We start from the raw sequence: 18,700 nt of genomic DNA, 5'->3' as shown, positions 1-18,700 counted from the left end.
TTTCTCATGTTGCTCACCATCTCTATGGTTATCTGGGAAATTATTTCTGTTTTGAATTTTTCTAGAGCCTGATTGATCTGTTTTGTTACTTCCTGTGCATTGAGTTCAGGATATCCTGGTGGTTCACTATCAGCCTTTTCATCCTCATTTGCCCTACTGTTTGCAGTTGGTGAACTGGAAGTCTGTCTTTGTGTCTTGCTTAAATGTTTTCTCATTTTTATTTTTGTTGTCGGGATGTCCTTGGTTTAATCTCTGGGTTATCACCTAAATCTTCCTGATATAGTTGCACCCTAGCTTCTGGGTCTCTAATGACCCACAGACATTCTCATCTTCATAAAATCAGAGAAAACAGCTCATCAAATCAACCACAATCCGTTATACCAACTGATACAATCAGCAACACATTATGATCAAGCACAACTTGGAAACTGACCACCTGTGGTAGTCACTAGCCTATCACCCTTAAACCATTTGAATTAAATTGAAATCAAGAAGTCCAAAACATGTCTGCAGTGAAAAAACTTTTCAATATAGTATATTTACTATTTAGGATGGGGACTCAGACAGAGGTAGGATGCAAGACCCCTGATCTCAGTTAGCTGATGGCAGAACCCCATGATGCAGACTGACCTTGGGCTGCAAGGCCCAGATTGAGTTCCCCAACCTTCTGAATGGTTGAACTCCACACCGTTCTACTACAGGTTTCCCACGCCCTTTCTTTAAAGATGTTCAAAGTTGGGAACTCAGAAAAATACCCTTTATGACCACCTCTGCCTCTGCAGAGTGGGTCCAAAGACTGGCACAATCAGGAGGTCTGAGAGTGGGGGAGGGGGAGTGGTAATTAGGGGAGTTGTGGGGGTTCAGGGGCACCCACACGGCTACCTTCCTGGTGCTGGAGTGATGGCGGCTCTGGGCAGGAGAGGGCGTGGCTATCCTTCCTGCAGTGGATCGGGCCCAGGCAGCCTTCCTGGCACTGGAGTTTGGCAGCTCTGGGTGGGAGAGCAACTTTTCCTTTTTGAAATAGGTCTAAAACAAAAAGTAAGACTTGTGACCAACTGAAAATGTCCACCAATGCTCCAGAAGTGGTTTCTCCAACTGCGCTCTTGTACCTAGTCAAAAGTTCATGCTCTCTGTACCCTACATGAAGCTGTGAGACACTGCATGATGGAATGAGTTATTAGAAAAGGAGAGACAAAATCTCATGTGATGTGTAGACCCTGGTGAGGTCTTGTTTAACAGCTACTTATCGAGTTCCCTGGATGCTATGAAGACAAAGAAAAAAAAAAGTACAACGTGCAGTCTTGAAATTAAGGAGTTTAAAATTGAAATTAGCAAGAGTTTAGAATCTAGTGATTTTCAATTTGGGATGATTTTATGCCCAGGGGACACCTGACAAGGTCTGGAAGCATTTTCCATGGCTGAAGGGTGCTGGTGCAGTGGATGTGGGGAGGGGGCTGTGTTGTTGCCAGCATGGTGTAGGAAGCAGGGATCCTGCTAAACACCCTCTAACATGCAGAACCACTCTCCACAAATAATAATCCAGTCTCAAATGTCAGTAACGGCGAGACTGAGGAATGCTGTGAGAGATGAAGCCTGTACAAAGACATGACCACTGAGAGTGGGACGTAAGTGAGAGCCACAGGGTGGGGCAGAACCCTAAGCAAGACGATGCTGGGTTGAGATGGAAGTGGTCAGGATGAGCAAAGAGCACAGGAATCTAGCAAGTGGAAGAAGCTAAAGTGATGGGAACTGGTGGATGGCAGAGTCAGAGCAGGGTAGGGTAGGTGAGGTTATGTAAGCCCTTGACAATAGGGAGGATGCAATGCTGAAGGGAAGACCAGCGGGCTGAGGAGGCTTTTAGGAAAGGCTGTGTGCAATGAATTGACAGCTCGGAGCAGAAACCCTAGGTTAGATGCCCATGTCCAAGACCTGACTCTCCACTTAGTAATTAGACCTCTCTGTGGTTCATGTTCCACTTCTGTAAAGTTGAATCTACTCCAAAGGATCATTGCGAGGATGAGATGAATTAATGCAGAAAAGCACATCTGACAGAATGCTTTTCTTATTAGGGATAGTGAGGTAGATAAAAATTCTTCTACAGGAAAAGGTACGATAGTGACTGAACCCAGGAAATAAAACCCCTTTTGCATCTATACTAAAAATCACATACATGTGAGACATTATCTGTCCTAGAAGAGGGATCTAACTAACCACAAGCCTGCTTGGTTTTGTGGGGTTTTCCTTTCTTTTAATATAGAAATTTTAGTTTTGAAATATTTTGAGCACACAGAAAAACATAGAGAATTATATAATCTGTTAGTGATTACTTAAGAAGTAAAATGAGCATGATTGTACTTCTTGTTTTTGATGATATTAAATGGTTTTAGATTATATTAAAACATGAGGTCATAGATATCATAGCTCACCTTGATGGACCATCTTGCAAAGGTTTCCAGACTGAGTACAGTTTGCTATGCTTTGGCCAATGCCCAAATTATTTCCTGTCATGAATATCTATTTAAGATTCCTAATTACATAAACACTAAAAGTCTTCCTCTACTTCAAGCACTGTCATAATCTAATTCTACCTCCTCTTATTTTCTACTACTTCCTATTGTACCTACTTATTATGTCCGCAGATAGTTTTCATATTGCTATTAGGACTGAATCAAGATAGGTGGGTGTTGTGAGCAAGTTTAAGATTTAGTGCTCCTAACCTGGGTGTGGTGATGCACACCTGTAATCCTAGCACTTGGGAGGCTGAGGCAGGAGGATTTCTGTGAGTTCGAGACCAGCCTGGGCTACATAGTGAGTTCCAGGGCAGTCTCAACTACATAGTGAGACCATCTCAAAAAAAAAAGAAAAAAAAAGATTTAGTGCTCTTAATCATTCATTAACAAATATTATAAAGAAATATTTATTGACTATATATTATAGGTTAAAAATAGTTCTAGTTTCTTAGGATATATCTATTTTTTTTTTTTTTTTTGTACTGGGGATTGAACGTGGGTCCTTGAGCTTGCAAGGCAGGCCACCAAACCACTGAGCTAAATCCCCAGCCCCTAGGATATATCTATTTATAAAATAGACAAAGTTCCTTATTTACATTCTAGGGGAAGACAGATGATAAAAAAATTAAAACAAATAAATTGCATAGTATGTTAGAAAGTGAGTACTGTCATAAAAAAAAAAAAAAAGAAATAGAGCAGAGTAAGAAATCTCAGAATGTCTATGGTCATACCACCCTGAATGCACCCGATCTCATCTGATCTTGGAAGCTAAGCAGTGTTGGGCCTAGTTAGTCCCTGGATGGGAGAAATCTCAAAGTTAGGATTGAAAATGTAATATTTAATCAGAGTGTACTTTTTGTTGAGAAGGTGAGTTTGAACAAATAATGGGAGAGAGTGAAGGGAGTTAGGAGCCCAGGTCCTTGAAGGAAGAGTGTTGGAGGATAAAGCAAAACAAAGAGCCTGCGGTGACAGCAGGGCTGGAGGGCACTGGGGTAAGCAAACACCTGCTCAGTCCAGTAGGCCATAGGAGGCTGGATCACAGAGGCCTTTACAGGCTACTGTGAAAAATTTGGCTGTAGATCCAAGTGAAGTGTAGAGCCAAGTGGGGTTTGCAGACAAAGAGTAACATGATTTGACAGGTTTAATTTAATCACTTTGGCTGCTGTGCTGAGAAAAAAACCATAGAGGGTAAAGATGGACACAGGAAGAAGTTAGGAGGTTATTCACATAAGTCAGATGAGATGATAGTGGTTTAACCATAGTAGTACAGATGTGGTGGAGAAAACCTGTCTGTGCATGCATGTGTGTGTGTGTGTGTGTGTGTGTGTGTGTGTATTGGGTGAAATATATTGTGTTAGCTTCCTGTTACTGGGGAAAAGTACCCAAGATAATCAAAGTACCCAAGATAATCAATTTAAAAGGGAAAATTTTTATTTGGGCTCACAGTTTTAGGGATTTCAGTCCATGGTCACTCAGCCCTATTGCTTTGGGCCTGTGGTGAAGCAAAGCATCATGGTAGGAACATGTGACAAAAGGGGCCTATTTACCTCATGGTGGCATGGAAGCAAAAGAGGTATAGGAGGGACTGAGCTCTCAATATTACCTGCAAGGGGACATCTCCCCTAGTGACCTTTCTTCCACTGGCCCCACTTCTCAAAGGCCCACTCCCAATAGCAGTGCAGGCTGGAGACAGGTTGGGGAAGAAGCTTTTAGAAGACATTCAAGCTCCATATTATAGCATGTGCTTCACAGAAAAGTTGCCGTTTCTCCCCATTTTTGAGTGCATAGTTCAGTGACATTAAATACAGTCACATTATTGTAGAGCTATCACTATTATCCATCTCCAGAACTCTCTCACCATCTAAAGAGGAAAGTCTTGGAGACATGACTTTTTAAGGTACACTCAGAATGCTTTCCTGGCAGATTGGCCCAGGGTATGAAAAAGAGAGAAGAGTCATCGATAGACCAGTGGCCTGAGTCACCGGAAAGATGGCATTGATTTGATAAGGTGGGGAAGGGTAGGTAAAGTAATCTGTGGGAGGGAGGAAGAAACAGAGCTCAGATTTCATCGCATGTTCATTTGCAATGTCTACTAGAAACGCAAGTGGAACATTTGAGAGTACATTTGGGTGTGCAAGTCTGGAGCTTATTAGGACTGGGCTAGATGGGTGCATTTGGGTGCCATCAGCTGATGCATCGGTTTAAAAAGGGAGTGAGATAATCAAAAGAGTGAATAAGAAAGGAAGAGACCAAAGACTTTGAAAGATCAAGGATATTGAGAAGGAAGCAGCAAGGGGACTGAGAAGGAGCAAACCCAGGGACAAATAGTGCTGCATGCTGCTGGGTGGCCAAGGAAGATAAGTATTCAGGACTGACCATTGGGTTTAGCGGTACACGGCTCGCGGGCATGCCAGCCAAGAGCAGTGTTGAGGGGCAGTAGCTTCACATCTTAGCTGTCATGGGTTAAGAGACAATGGAAGGAAAGAAGCCGAAGGTAGCAAGCATAGACTGCACATTTCTTGATTTTATAACAGGCAACGAAACAGAGGAAATAAGATTATCGAGTAGTTTGTTCTGCTTTGTCTTAATGGCAGAAGTAACGGGGTATTTGTGTGCTGATGGGGAGTGAGCCAGTAGAGAAGGCACATGGTGACATAGGAGAGGGAGGGCGTATTGCAAAGTTTGAATGCCTCCCAGCCGGCTGGGGCATAGCACTTTGCCACAGTCTACATTTGGACCTGCCGTACTCATGTATGTAACCTTCATTTAATTTTGCATCTCCTGGCCTAGATGGATACAGAGCTAATGGATCTCTGAAACACCTGTAGAACAAATTGGTCCGAATATAAATTGGACCCCCTCCTGTGAAGGGAGACAAGACCTCAAGTGCTAATATACCCTCTCTCTGAGAAATGTATTGTTTTCAATTTACTCATTCAGGCATAGTAGATGAAAACTGACAGTCAGAAGCAGCTGAAATTCAAAAACTGAATAACATGATATAGCACAGATTTTTAGGAATCAGTGAAGCATTGCATTTTTATTTCCAGAAATAAGCCTTAGGAAATGAGTGGTTTCTGAGTGCAGGAAAGCAAGAGAAAGTTATTAAATCAGGATGAGGGATGAAACAGCATAGGGAACTTGCCCGCTGTTGAACTGTATATCCAGATGAGAAGTTTGTCATTGGCCCTCCAATACCAGTGGCTAGAAGAATTAGCATAGAAATGGCTAAATCGGAGGGAGGCCAGTGTATGCATGTAGGTTTGGAAGGAAAGGAACTGGTATGTGTTGATTACTGTTCTAGCTATCTTTACTCTTTTCTATTCTCTTTTACTGAAAGATGAAAGAAGGATTAAATGTAGCAGCCAGTCTACATGGGGCGCAGAGATCCTTAGCTCTTGGTATTCATTCTTCTCTACCTACATTTTATCCTGGCAAAGAAACACATGTAAGGGTTAGTTTACCATGCATCCAAAGCCTCTGGTCAGACCACACTCATGGAGAACCACTGGAGGAAATTGTAGTAAAGCCACATTGAGCTGGCTGTATCTTTCCCTCAGTTCAGATCATGGCTCCTCCCAAAGTCATCTCTATCCAACTTGATTCTTTCCCTCTTGTCCTGTTGGACCTATCATTGGTGACAGTTTCACTGTGGTGGGACCTGTGCTCCTGCAAACCCTTTGCAGACCTCTTATCCCTATCCACAGCTTGTAGTTCATGCCTTTATAAATAGCCCTCTTTAAATGGTTCTAATTTAATTCATGTTTCCTATCAGAACCATCACCTACAAGGTGATTGATATCAGAAGTGGCCCAAGAAAACATGTTCAAGTTAGATCTGAGGTTTATTTGGTCATATATTTAGAGGTCCAGGGATAACCTCTTTCCTAGGAGAAATAACTCAATTGTAATGACTCAAATTATAACTGGTAGTGAGCTGGGAAAGAACACAATAGGAGGGCGAGATGCTGTTTGTTTGGAAGTTCTGGAAAGTTCAAGCATGCAAATTACAGCACACATCCCCAGGAATGTGGAATAATTTCTTGACTCACAATGATTTTTCAATTTGTAAAGTAGCTCCTGGCTTGTTACTGGTGAAGACTGAATGCTTAACCATGGATGAAATATTTATGCCATCTAAACTTCCTGTCATGAGCTTAGTGTTACCTGAAGCAATGAACTATGAAAGTGGGCATGCAGAAGTGAGCTATCATAATATGGAACTGGGATCCAGCAGATGAAGATAGCTTCATGATTAGGAGACTTATATTAACAAATTACCTGCTTTCAGGCTTTCCTTTGACACACATCAATGGTCTCATCGGCTAGTGAAGGAGGAAAAAGCTCAGGCCTGATTTTCAGACAGATCTGTGCTCTGATCCTGTACCAATAAGAAATAAACACCATTGTTCTACCATCTCATTCAGAGGCAGAAGAATTAGCATGGCAATCTTTAAATCAGAGGCACACAGCGTGTTGAAATAAAGTCCTGTAAGGACTTCAGCAAGGATATGTTCACTTCATTAGGGACAAGGTCAGCAGCACTGATTGAATATTGACTCTTGAGCAAACAAGTTAGCCCTCTAATCAGGAACTTGGATTGAGAGATTGGTGACAAGATGTGTGGGGGGAGAGATATATGGCTGAAACTCTTAGAATTGAGGGAGAATGGGAAAATATAACCAAGATGAACCATTTGGTGAAGTTAATCTAAGTCCCATTAGTGTTTGCCTGGTCTACCTTACCATGTGCTCCATAACTCAGTAGCATCTGGCTTGATAGTGCAAAAACCATGGGCTGTGAGGACTTCAATTATTCTGCCATCTGAAGACCATCTTGCAGTGTTTGGGTGGTGTCTCAGAGGGTGCAATAACCAGCAGCCCAGAGACAGATTCCAAGAGATTAGAGACCGGTGATGGGGGGCTTTCACCATTGGATCTAATAACTCCCTGTGACCTTGGGTCTGGTGGGCTGAGGACTCTATTTTCTGAAAGAAGAATCCCTTTCAGTAGGGAGCACTGTATTGGAAATTGAAACTCTCCTCTGGCCATTGAGGGATTCTTTGTCCTATGGAACTAACAGGCACTGAAGCGAGTCACTGTAGCTGGGTGATTATCCTGATGGCCAATTGAGATGGTACTTGAGCCGGAATTGGGGATGAAAAGGACACTGACTTAGTTTCCTTAACATTCCTAACAATAATAAGTCACACACGTGTAAATGCCGAATAGTTTGGTGTGAAAAAATATAATAGGACATAAGATCCTAATGATATAATTGACAATGTGAAATAGGAAGAAAGGGGCTAAAGGTGCAGGGAAAGTGGGAAGGGTAGGGGAAAGGTAATAAGGGAAAAGAAAAGAGTATGAGAAAATGGAAATAAAGTGATTGTAAATGGGGAGGGTAGGAGGGGATGAAGGGAGGGCAGGGATAAGGGGAAAAAATGAGAATCAAGACCTGTCATGTAAAGGTACAAGATCCCAATGATGAATGTAACTGTACTGCATAACTAAAATGTACCAATAAACTCAATGAGAGAGATAAAAAATATATCCCTTACAATAGTAGGTCAATGGAATACAAGGCCATATGAGAACCCACATCCCATGATAATGAATATTTGGGCCATTTTACCAGATAAAGCACCTCTTCAGCCAAGGTCTTGACAGAGGCAAAGGGGAACATAGAATGCATACTGGGAGTGTCTGTTACTTTCAATTTAAGATTCAGGGTGGCTACAGAGGTAACAGGGAATTGTAGTGGCTGTTTTATTTTTTTTTAATTTAAAAAATTTTTTTGGTACCAGGGATTGAACTCAGGTCCTTGTGCTTGTGAGGCAAGCGGCAGAACCACTGTGCTAAATCCCTGGCCTGTGGCTATTTTATGCTATTCTTTTTTCTTATTTCCTTTGTCCCTTGCAAAATCCTCAGAGTGGAAAATGGATAGTAGTTTCAGATAGGAGTTTGACTAAACGACATCACCTTGTGATAACCTAGGAAATTTGTTCGTCCCTTCTTCTGGAAACACAAACTTCTTGCTCAAATGGAAGACAAGAGTTGATGGTGAGAGGTGGACTATGCCGGCTGCCTCCTTCACCCCTCTTCTCCCAGATCCATGCTCCATGCTTCTCCAGCCCGCTCTTTGCTCCTTCGTGTACAGGAATCTGGCCTCTGATTAGGTCCAGCCCATGGGGAACCCAGGCAGAGCGGGAGGGAGGGCCAGGAGGTAAGGAGATCTACCCTCCTGATTTCTTCCCCAGGAAGGCGACTTGGGCGGTGTCCCTTGATGGGTGGCAACTGCTGTTTTGCAGAGGCTGGCACCGAAGATCTTCTCTCCTCCTAGGCTCTAGGCTTCCTGTCCCTTGTCACTCTTGGTCTGGGGTCAGCTCTGTGCTCCTGCACAAACTTTGTAGCTTTGTCACTCTCTGCCTATATCTCTATAGTTGCCTCCTTTTATAAATAAGACGTTCACAGCTTGCTACCACTTGAGTTTCCTTTCTGATTCTTGCTGGCATCCTTCCTGGTAGCATTTCCTCCATGTTCCAAGGGCTTTCAAGATGCCACCTCGTTTAACTGTCAGAACAATCCTATTACAACAGTTCTTCTCAATGAGCTCTTGATGTGTCCTGCGTTGCTCTAGGTCCTCACACAGTTGGTCCAGTTATCCATACAATAGTTTTTCACGTTGTTATTCCCACTTGACCGATGAGGAGACTGACGCATGGAACAGTTATGAAATTTACTCGGTATCACACCATTGGAGACTAACCTCTGTCTTATAAGACTTCTTTTCAGTTGTCAATAGTAGCATGAGCTGGCTGGGAAATGCAGGATCTGTGAAAATAAACCATGCTTTAAAAAATCAGAACTTTTCAATGATCTTTACAAAGGCAAATCATCTCATTTAAGTCAAGGCTAATCTTCATAATAAAAATATAAGCAAGGTCCAGTTTTGCTAGTTGATTCTATCTTTATTCAGTTTACATTTGGACTTAATCCATAAAAAAGCTAAGAGCCTATTTTTTAAAAAAAATTTTAAAAGTTTTAAAGAAAGGTGTTGGTCTTAATTCAAAATCACTGCTAGCAGATTTCCTAGGAGAGCACTGCTTTTAAAAAGGCTACTGTTCTGTGCATTTGTTAGCTAACACTAGCTCTGAGAAAGGTGAGGTAGAATACACTGGTCATTTATCATTCACAGACCGAGGAAATGCGTAAACCAGACCAGGGGAGAAGAGCCTGAGAGGGGAAACCACACTGGCCAGGGTGCCAGGAACTTACTTAGCTTTTGGCCTTAGTGACACTTTTTCATCTTCTACTAGCGAAGACAGGCATGGCGAGGACAGCTCATGTACCCCCTGGACACGGCTTTTGGCACAGTCCCTCAGCCCCATCTCTCCAAGGGCATGGACTTGCGGCTTCCTAACAGTGAGGATGATTGCTTTTCAGATAACACCTTCCAGTCCATTTTCTGTTGCTGCTGTTGCTGCTCAGTACAGAAGCGGTAAGTTTGCCTTGTAGGGCAACCTTGGGAATGATTTCTTTCGCAGTGTCTTTGTTAGTTATTGAGTTGTCATGTTTCTCTGTGCCTGCTGCTCTCTCTGCTTCTCCCATTTTCTCCCTCTTGCAAGCCGTTCATGTGAAGGTGTAGGTCAAATGTCAGGTGGGTGGCGATTCTGCCTCCATCTGCCCTGTGCAGTGCCTCCTTCTGGTGCATCGTGTTCCCAGGCCTGCAGCGTGGCTCTCTAACACTTGTTTCGTGTACACTGCGTATCTGTCTCACATCCATGCTCTACTCTCCCCACTTTAAGGGCGAGAATGCCGTCTTTGTTATCTGTGTCTCCCCCGACATTAGAGCCCCTTCTCCTCTGGTGCCCAGGAAATGACAGTGTAAGAATCAAATCCAAGGCACCTTATTGCTGCTAACAACTGATGGGCAGTAAGTGTCCTGTGTATCAGACGCTGTGCTGAGAAGTTCACTTTTATTCATTTACACAACAATTCTTTTTACAGTTTTTACTTTAGATGCGGAGGTTGAAGCCTAGAGAGGTTACCTTGTTTACCCAGGCCACATGCACCAGTGTGTTGGGATTGAAAGTCATGTACTTCATCACTACACCGTGCTATGTATCAGAATATATACATATATATTTTTTTTTCTGAGGTGATTTTAGCTGAACTTTATTTTTTCATCGCTTTCACATGACATTTAGTGCAACAGAAGCTTGTGCCAATTCTTTTTCTTCATTATTGAGTTTATTGGTACTTTTTAAGTATACAGTAAGTCACATTCACCATTGGCAGAATAGATGTTATTAAATGAGATAGTGCACATAAAACAATAAGCAGGGTGCCTCACTCAGGCTAACCCACTCATGGTCATGAGCATGACTGTGCTTTTGTGCCCCTAAAACACATCAGGCTGTGTATGGTCGTTGACATGTTCACTCAGTCTTATCTCATAACATAAAACTCAGTTGTATTTCACAGCATCTCTAGTTCTCAGACAAAGAGATTGAACTTCTGAGAGTTGGCATTTACCCAAGGAGAGAGGGTGGGGTCTGAGTATTTCAGATGTGTCTACTATTTTTGTGTTAATCTAAATGGATTCATGGACCTTATTTCTATGAAGAATCATTTGTAATATGTTTGCTTTTCAATGTCAGACAAGTTAGAACACAGATAAGCCTGAGCCAAGATGAAGAACCTTCAGAAAAATATACCCAGTGTCGAAGGCGATGGTTCAGCCAACTGTCAAGTAAGAAACAAGTGAGTATCATTCTCAAAGGGAAGTCTATGCTCCCATGAAATTCTGCTTAATGCCAAGCCCAGATCTTAGAATCATGCTTGGCACACAGTAAGTGCTCAATTAACTGTAAATGAATGTTCTAGAAGAAAGTGAAAGAAAGGAGATAGTTAAAACCACCTATTGTGCTGTATTTAAAGACAGAGCTGGAAAGTGGACAGCAAAAGATAAACCGTATTCTGCTTTCCACCATTTTGAGGTGAAGATTAATGTTTCATGTTGGGAGGAACAGTGAGGTAAATCCAAACCCAAAATTACAGCACAGGAAAGGGAAGGGCCATTTTCTTTTACAAAAAACAAGAATCTTTAACATGAAACTGTTGAAGAATAATCATTTTTTTTTCCAGCTTTGATTGAGTTTATTGGTACATTTTAGGGATACAGTACAGTTACATTCATTGTTGGGATCTTGTACTTCTACATGACAAGTCTTGGTTCTCATTTTTTCCCCTTGTCCCTGCCCTCCCTTCACCCCTCCTCCCCTCCCCATCTACAAACACTTTATTTCCATCTTTTCATTGTCTCACATTTTTTTCTTTTCCCTTATTGCCCTTCCCCTACCCATCCCACCTTCCCTACACCTTTAGCTCCTTTCTTCCCATTTCTCAATGTCAGTAATCTTATTAGGATCTTCTGTATTATTGCAGATTAAGAATAATCATCTTTTAAGAGTTATAACAGGTAAAATCTAACAAGATCCTGGTGAAAATACTCATGAGGTCAGAAGTTTACAAAAGTGTGAGTGTGGTGCTGGTTCCAAAGGCTTCTGTTTGGGTAGCTGGACAGGAGAAGCGAAGAAGCCAGCAAATCAGCCACGTTTCTGCTCTGTCTGAGTGCAAACAACTAAGAGGACAGTGAAACATCTTGCCTCTTGCATTTTCTAGTCCAGCAGGGGCCTTGCACAGCCGTCTAAGCGCAAGCCCCTGCCACCCTTGCCGGCCTCTGAGCTCGCGGAGGAGAGGATCCACGTCAAGGCGCTGTATGACTTTCAGCCCCGGGAAGCCTGTGATTTAGCCCTGAAGAGATCAGAGGAGTACCTGGTGCTGGAGAAGTACGATCCTCACTGGTGGAAGGCGAGAGACCGTCTGGGGTAAGACCGTAGTTTAGTGGTTGTCAAATGCCTCCTTTTCCAACCCCTGAAGGCATCGGGACTTAGAAAGACTCTTTAGTAGCTGCATGGAGTGGAATTTGCCTCCCCACGTTCTCCATCCACAAGAGAGGCGTTAGAGCGCAGTGTCTTCAGACAGTCTCAGAACCCCGAAGTCCTGCTTGGTGCCGAGGCCAGAAAGTAAAATTATAATAAGTGCTCAATTAACAGTGAGTGAATGTTCTAGAAGAAAATGAAGGAAGACAGTTAAAATAGCCCGCTGTGTCGTATTTAAAGATAGAGCTTGCGAGTGCATAGCAAATGGGGAAAACTGTATTTTGCTCCTGCCATTTTGAGGCACAGATGTCCTTGCTTGCTACTGTGTGTCCTTGGGGAAGTCGGTTACCCACACGGAGTTTTTGTATCTTTATTTGTAAAATGGAAGCAGTAAGTGCTACCATGTGGATTCTTATTCTGATTTCTACTTGGAAATTTGCCTTTTTGCTCATTAAACTCTAAGGGAAGACTATAAATTGTATCTTATTAGTTTTATATTTCTACAATGACTAGTTTTGAAAGCAAATATTGCAGTAGTTGTGGCATTAACTTGGAAAGAAAAATATCTTGGGAGGAAAATCATTTCCTGTTCTTAGTTGCAATGTACTATTCTGTTTGATGCAAGCAATAGAATGGAATCTATTCATTGCAATAGAGTATTAATGTCTGTAGTTCTGGGATGAGGATAATTTTGAGGACTGTTCCAGCTCCCTGGGAGAGAATGTTACTCTCCAATATTTACATTTGGAGATTATACATATGTATTATGAGCATCTCAATTCCATACCGCTTTCCTTAATTATATTTTCCTGTGGATTTGACCCTTAACAGTCCTGAGGTTAGGTTGAACATATGATAGAGATTTGTTTAGTGGAAAAAGAAGCACTAATGAGTTCAGGTCTGTGTAATTAGCTATACCTCTATGTGTACTACTGGAATGCCTCAGTCTTTAAAATAAACATTATATTAGTATTTTTTATAGACAGTTGAGTAGTTCCTAAAACAATGCTAAGATTATTCTTCGCCATTCCTCCAAACCCAGTCTTCTTCAAAAGTACACAAAGTCACCCAATTTAATGAGTATCTTTCTTGATCCTTTGCAATGAGCTTACATACATTGAAGTATTGGTAGGTGTCTTTTTTTTTTTAATCTTATTGAGTTTATTGGTACTTTTTAAGTATACAGCACAGTCACATTCATCATTGGGATCTTGTACCTTTACATGACAGGTCTTAGTCATGTAGATTTCATTTACCTGAATCTTATTGCACTTCGTGCATTATTCTGCAGTTTGCTTTTAATTTTCAATAATATGTCTTGGAGATCTTTTTTGCAATTTCAAATGCTGGAGAAGGTAGGGGAAGTAAGAAACCTGTACCCTGATAATAGGTGTGTAAGTGGTATGTCTTACTTGGAGTGTGATCTGTTGCATCTGCTGAAAGATGTCCATGTTTGGTGTTTTAGCACTTCTCCTCCTTGATATCAGCTTTAGAGAAATTTTCTTGTGCCCCAGGACCCGTGTTTAAGGATTCCTTTAAAACACTGCTTATAACAGGAGAGTGGCAATTAGAATACCTGTGCTATGAACTGTGCTGCAGCAAACTGAAGCCAGTTTCTTTTGCAATTGGTACTTTTGACCTTGTCACTCACTCTGACTTCAAATGATCATTTTAGTGCCCCTTTTTCTGCTTTGAAAATATTTTGGGGTCATAACATCTGTCAAACTACTCAACCTATAAATTAAGCTCTTAGTATTTCTCGTGTAGAAATTTTTTGTGGAGGTAGAGATGAAGAAAAAAAGAACCTTTTTTCCCTTCTTTTAACAATTTAATCAGTAAAATGAATTGGATTTTGGCTTGTATCTTTGGGTTTTTAAAAGAGCCTTTGTCATGGTAATGTCACAAATATGCCCAATGTTTTGATTTTTGCTTTGTCTTTTTTTTTCTAGGAATGAAGGCTTAATCCCAAGCAATTATGTGACTGAAAACAAACTCAGCAATTTAGAAATATACGAGTAAGTCCCCTTCACAGCATGCACAGTGGTTAACCTATGAAAATCAGGTATATTCTGGCAGTTTTAAAGTGTAGATACTGTTTTTAGTCCGTAAAAGGAAAAGAAAGTAGCATATTTGAGAGCTCTTGCAATAAAGAGGGCTCTGATCTTTATCATGGTTGATACAGGAACTTCTTTTTCTTAAACTTGTTTTGTATGCCTCTCTCTTTTTTTTAAAAAAAAAACACTGACATTGTGAAGCCAAACACTCACATGACACTTGCTTTATTATAAGTCCTAAATTGAACATTTACTTTAAAAAATGGCATTAGATTTTCTTTTCTTTTTCTTTTTAGCACCAGGGATTGAACTCAGGACCTTGGGTTTACAAGGCAGGCAGTGGCAGCACTGAGCCAAACCCCTGGCCCAGCATTAGGTTTTCAGTGAGTGAGAAATTGGACTTACTATCCAGACACAGCATTTTGGTTCATGTTTTAGAAAAGACAAGAGCTGGGCTCACGCTGTACTTTGGAAGAACATTAGGCGCATTCATTAAAGTTTTCCTTGAAATCTGTTTTTATTATAAATATAGATTTGGAAGAAAAGAGAGCTCTTAGTCTTTTTGAGATCGTCATTGCGCAGATGGAAAGATTAATTTACAGATAAGTTTTCCTTGAAATCTGTTTTTATTATAAATATAGATTTGGAAGAAAAGAGAGCTCTTAGTCATTTTTTGAGATCGTCATTGCGCAGATGGAAAGATTAATTTACAGGGAGAAAGCGGCAGAGTTGGGATTAGTCCTAAATCGTTTTTAAATTTGAAATTCCAGGGTGGGCATCTGCTCTTGGGTACAGATTTTGCACTTAACACATCCTTCCAGCAGGTGGCAGTAGGTGACGTGAGTTGCAGTATTAGGACGGGTGCTTGTGAAAGCCGGGAGGAGTGGGATACAAAGGAGTGAGAAAATTTTGGTTGGCCTTGGTATCAGTGTAAGCCCGCCTGAGAGTCAAATTCAGTTCCTCTCACCCTGAAATGGACCCAGTTCCAAAAGCTTGGTTGCGTACTATAGACTGCATTGAAGGAAAGCGGATGACATAGGCACGATTCCTCCAGACTTCTCCTTAAGCTGTATCTGCTCTCTCTCCCTGCTCACGCTGCTAAGGTCTGTTACAAGGTCTCCTCTCTTCTCCCTGCCTTCACTCCCTGCCATGTCCTTGCAACTGACCTGAATCCTTCGTCCGTCTCCAAGATTCCAGTTTCCAGTATATCAGGCCTGGGAGGCGGAGCCATTGACAGCCCACTGTCACCCAAGCCACCTGCCGGGGTGGCTGAAGGCGACCCGTGCAACAGGAAACGAAAGGCCAGGACACAAGAGATTTTGTGTGGAAGTCTGCTAAGGAAAATGAGAAAGATGAGCCTTCTTTCCGTATCATGATCGTAGTTGGGATTTCCCAGACAATTAGAGGAGATGAGTGAGATAACTCCTAACAGCGCGCCTGCTGGTGAGCGGATGGGAGCTCACCGCCCAGAGCTTTCCTTCCCTTATTCATTAATTTGCTCGTTGTTTACCCTGGTTAGAGTGGGCTCGGTCTGTGAGTGTAACAACTTGTTTCTACTGGATCATTTGAATTAAGCTACTCCGGGGTTAGAATTGCCATTTCACTTGTTCGGGCCTTGATTTATATGATTTTTGAAAATCATCCTTTTTCGTGATTTCAATCTGGGGAAGATTCATTTTAAATTTTATTATTTAAAAAATGGATCTATTAAAATATAGATATAAAATTATTAATCTCTAAAATCTATCAGTCACTTACTAAAACCCAGCATCACCACTCATTAGAGCTTTGATTCTGGGCAAAGTAGCCTAGTATTTCTGAGTGATCAAGACTTCTGATGATCTCACAAGTAGAGGCGGTCATATCTATCTCATATGGCACATAGTAAGTGCTCATTAAGCTCTAGTGATTACTACTGTGTCTGTGATCTGTGAAACTAACAAGCTGGGCATTTACAGTCTGGCCCACCTTGCTCACATATGTGTGAAATGGGCCTTTGCTACTTCAGCCCCTGCCCCACCGAGTCACTGTAATTTTCGGCCGTGTACTTATTGCATACACTCATGATGTGTACACAATCATGTCAGTTGTTCTAAGCACTGGAAATGCAACACAGAACCTTCCCTGTCTCACGGAACTTAGAAATAGTCATTAAAAACAACTACGTAACTAAACTGTAGCGTTATGAAGGAAACAGTAGGAGTAAATATACCGAAGCTGTTAGTCCTTTCGATAAGCTGAGTTGATTACATTTCTTAACACATGTAATGTGCATTATTAAACAGTATAGGACCCTGGGAGAAACTCTGAGGAAGGGGATAAAGTGTAGATGGAGCCTTGGGCTGGGAAAGACCTTTGTGCAGAAGTCACATGAGAGCCAAAGATGGGAAGAGTGTGAGGTGGGTGAGGGGAAAGATCAGGTGTCAGTGTGCACTTAAAAAACAGTTTGTGGTAGTGGAGGTTGAGCATTGAGCTACATCCTGTCAGCTGATGGGCTGAAGGGAGGTCAGGTCAGCCAAGGTTCCCACAGAAAAGAATGTGCATAGAGTAGAGATCACAAAAAAGCAGGAACCAGCTTTAATTTCCAGCCTCAGGGCAGCATCAGAGCTTGAGAGTTGGAGCTGTAGCTCCAGGCTCAAGAGCTCCGTGTCTTTCGTAGCTTTTCTGAGACACAGATAAGACAGCCGCCGTGTGACTGACCTTGCATAGCTGTGGTAGGTGCGTGGTCACCCATGCTGATTTATTATAACAAAGTCTGTAGGGCACCTGTGCTAGATGACAGAGTTGTGTCCTCAGGTGCCCCTAACATCCCCAGACACCTGGGCTTTGACACATCCCACAGCAGCCTCCTACACATCTCCAGCTCCTTTTATATTTCATTTGGAGACAAGGTCTTGCTTGCTACATTGCCCAGGCTGACCTTGAACTTGTGATCTTCTGGCTTCAGCCTCCCAGAGCACTGAGATTCCAGGCAGGTGCTAGCGGGTCTGGCTCAATGGTGTTCTTTTGATGTCTCAGGGGAACCTTTGTACACAGAAATGGATGGCTACTTTTGCTTTAAACGCATATCTAAGTTATCAACATTACAATGTAAAAACCTCGTTTTCAACATGCTCTCAAATTCAATGTGTAAATCTTCTTATTTATTTATAAATCTAAATAAATAAGAAAAACCATCTTAATTCACACTTATAGCAAATGTCTTTAAACAGTCCTCTTTATAAGCTCTATAATTAGATTTCTTGAAACATTCAATTTGCATTAGTAAACTGAATACATTCAATTATCTTTTATTTCACATGCTTGATGGTAAGTTTACAATTGTAATAAGCCCTATGTATGTCTTTAAAATAATCTTGGCAGTCCAATGAATTAAATGTGTTAAGAGGGAAACTGAGTGTTTTAAACTATGTGAATATCGTTTTTAAAATAAGTCAAATTCTCTTCAGTTTCAAATAACAAGTTTAAAATTAATGATGTGTTCAAAATCAGAGACAAAAATAAAATACAATAGATTTTCTTACAATTAGACATTTTATTATTTTCATAAGAATATTGTTGAGTTTATTGGTACTTTTTAAGTATACAATACAGTTACACTCATCATTGGGTTCTTGTACCTTTACATGACAGGTCTTGGTTCTCATTTTTTCCCCATACCCCTGCCCTCCCTTTATCCCCTCCTCCCTCCCCTATTTACAAAGACTTTGTTTCCATTTTTTCCTTTTCTCATATTTTTTCTTTTCTCTTCTTTCCTTTCCCCTGCCCTTCCCACTTCCCCTGCACCTTTAGCCCTTTCTTCCTATTTCACATTATCAGTTATACAATTCGGATCTTATTTACATTTTTAGTTTTTCACACCAGAGAAACTATTCGGTATTTACACGTGTGTCTTATTTATGTCATTTAAGAGTATGGTTGCAATTAGACATTTTAGATATCAAGCATATTGACTATCCTGAACTTTTAGAAGTATGGGTCTGATTTATCTCCTCTCTACACTGAACCCTTGATTTTCTCAGAGTTAGTCACTTATTAAGGGAAGCAGATTTATCTTCCTTGAGCCACTAGAGTTTCTAGGTTAAAAAAAAATTCAAGAGCACAGTGCTGTTACTGGTCAGAAATCTGAGATTGTGCATGGAACTTGGGGGCAAAATATACACATAGTTTCAACTCAATCATAACTAGACA

General features: G+C 41.3%; 1 protein-coding gene across 1 annotated transcript in view; it reads left to right on the top strand.

The window, feature by feature from the left end:
• The window catches only part of Txk (TXK tyrosine kinase), a 71,291-nt gene that overhangs the window by 12,731 nt on the left and 39,860 nt on the right, over positions 1-18,700 (top strand). The window contains exons 2-5 of the mRNA XM_010640202.3: positions 9,955-10,009; positions 11,172-11,274; positions 12,196-12,401; positions 14,405-14,470. Of these exons, the coding sequence (XP_010638504.1) occupies positions 9,955-10,009; positions 11,172-11,274; positions 12,196-12,401; positions 14,405-14,470 (430 nt within the window). The remainder of the gene's footprint in view (positions 1-9,954; positions 10,010-11,171; positions 11,275-12,195; positions 12,402-14,404; positions 14,471-18,700) is intronic.

This window comes from Fukomys damarensis, unplaced genomic scaffold (assembly GCF_012274545.1).
Source record: "Fukomys damarensis isolate Sample0158 unplaced genomic scaffold, DMR_v1.0_HiC HiC_scaffold_35, whole genome shotgun sequence".
NCBI classification, from domain to species: Eukaryota; Metazoa; Chordata; class Mammalia; order Rodentia; family Bathyergidae; genus Fukomys; species Fukomys damarensis.
This window is presented reverse-complemented; position numbering and strand designations above follow the sequence as displayed.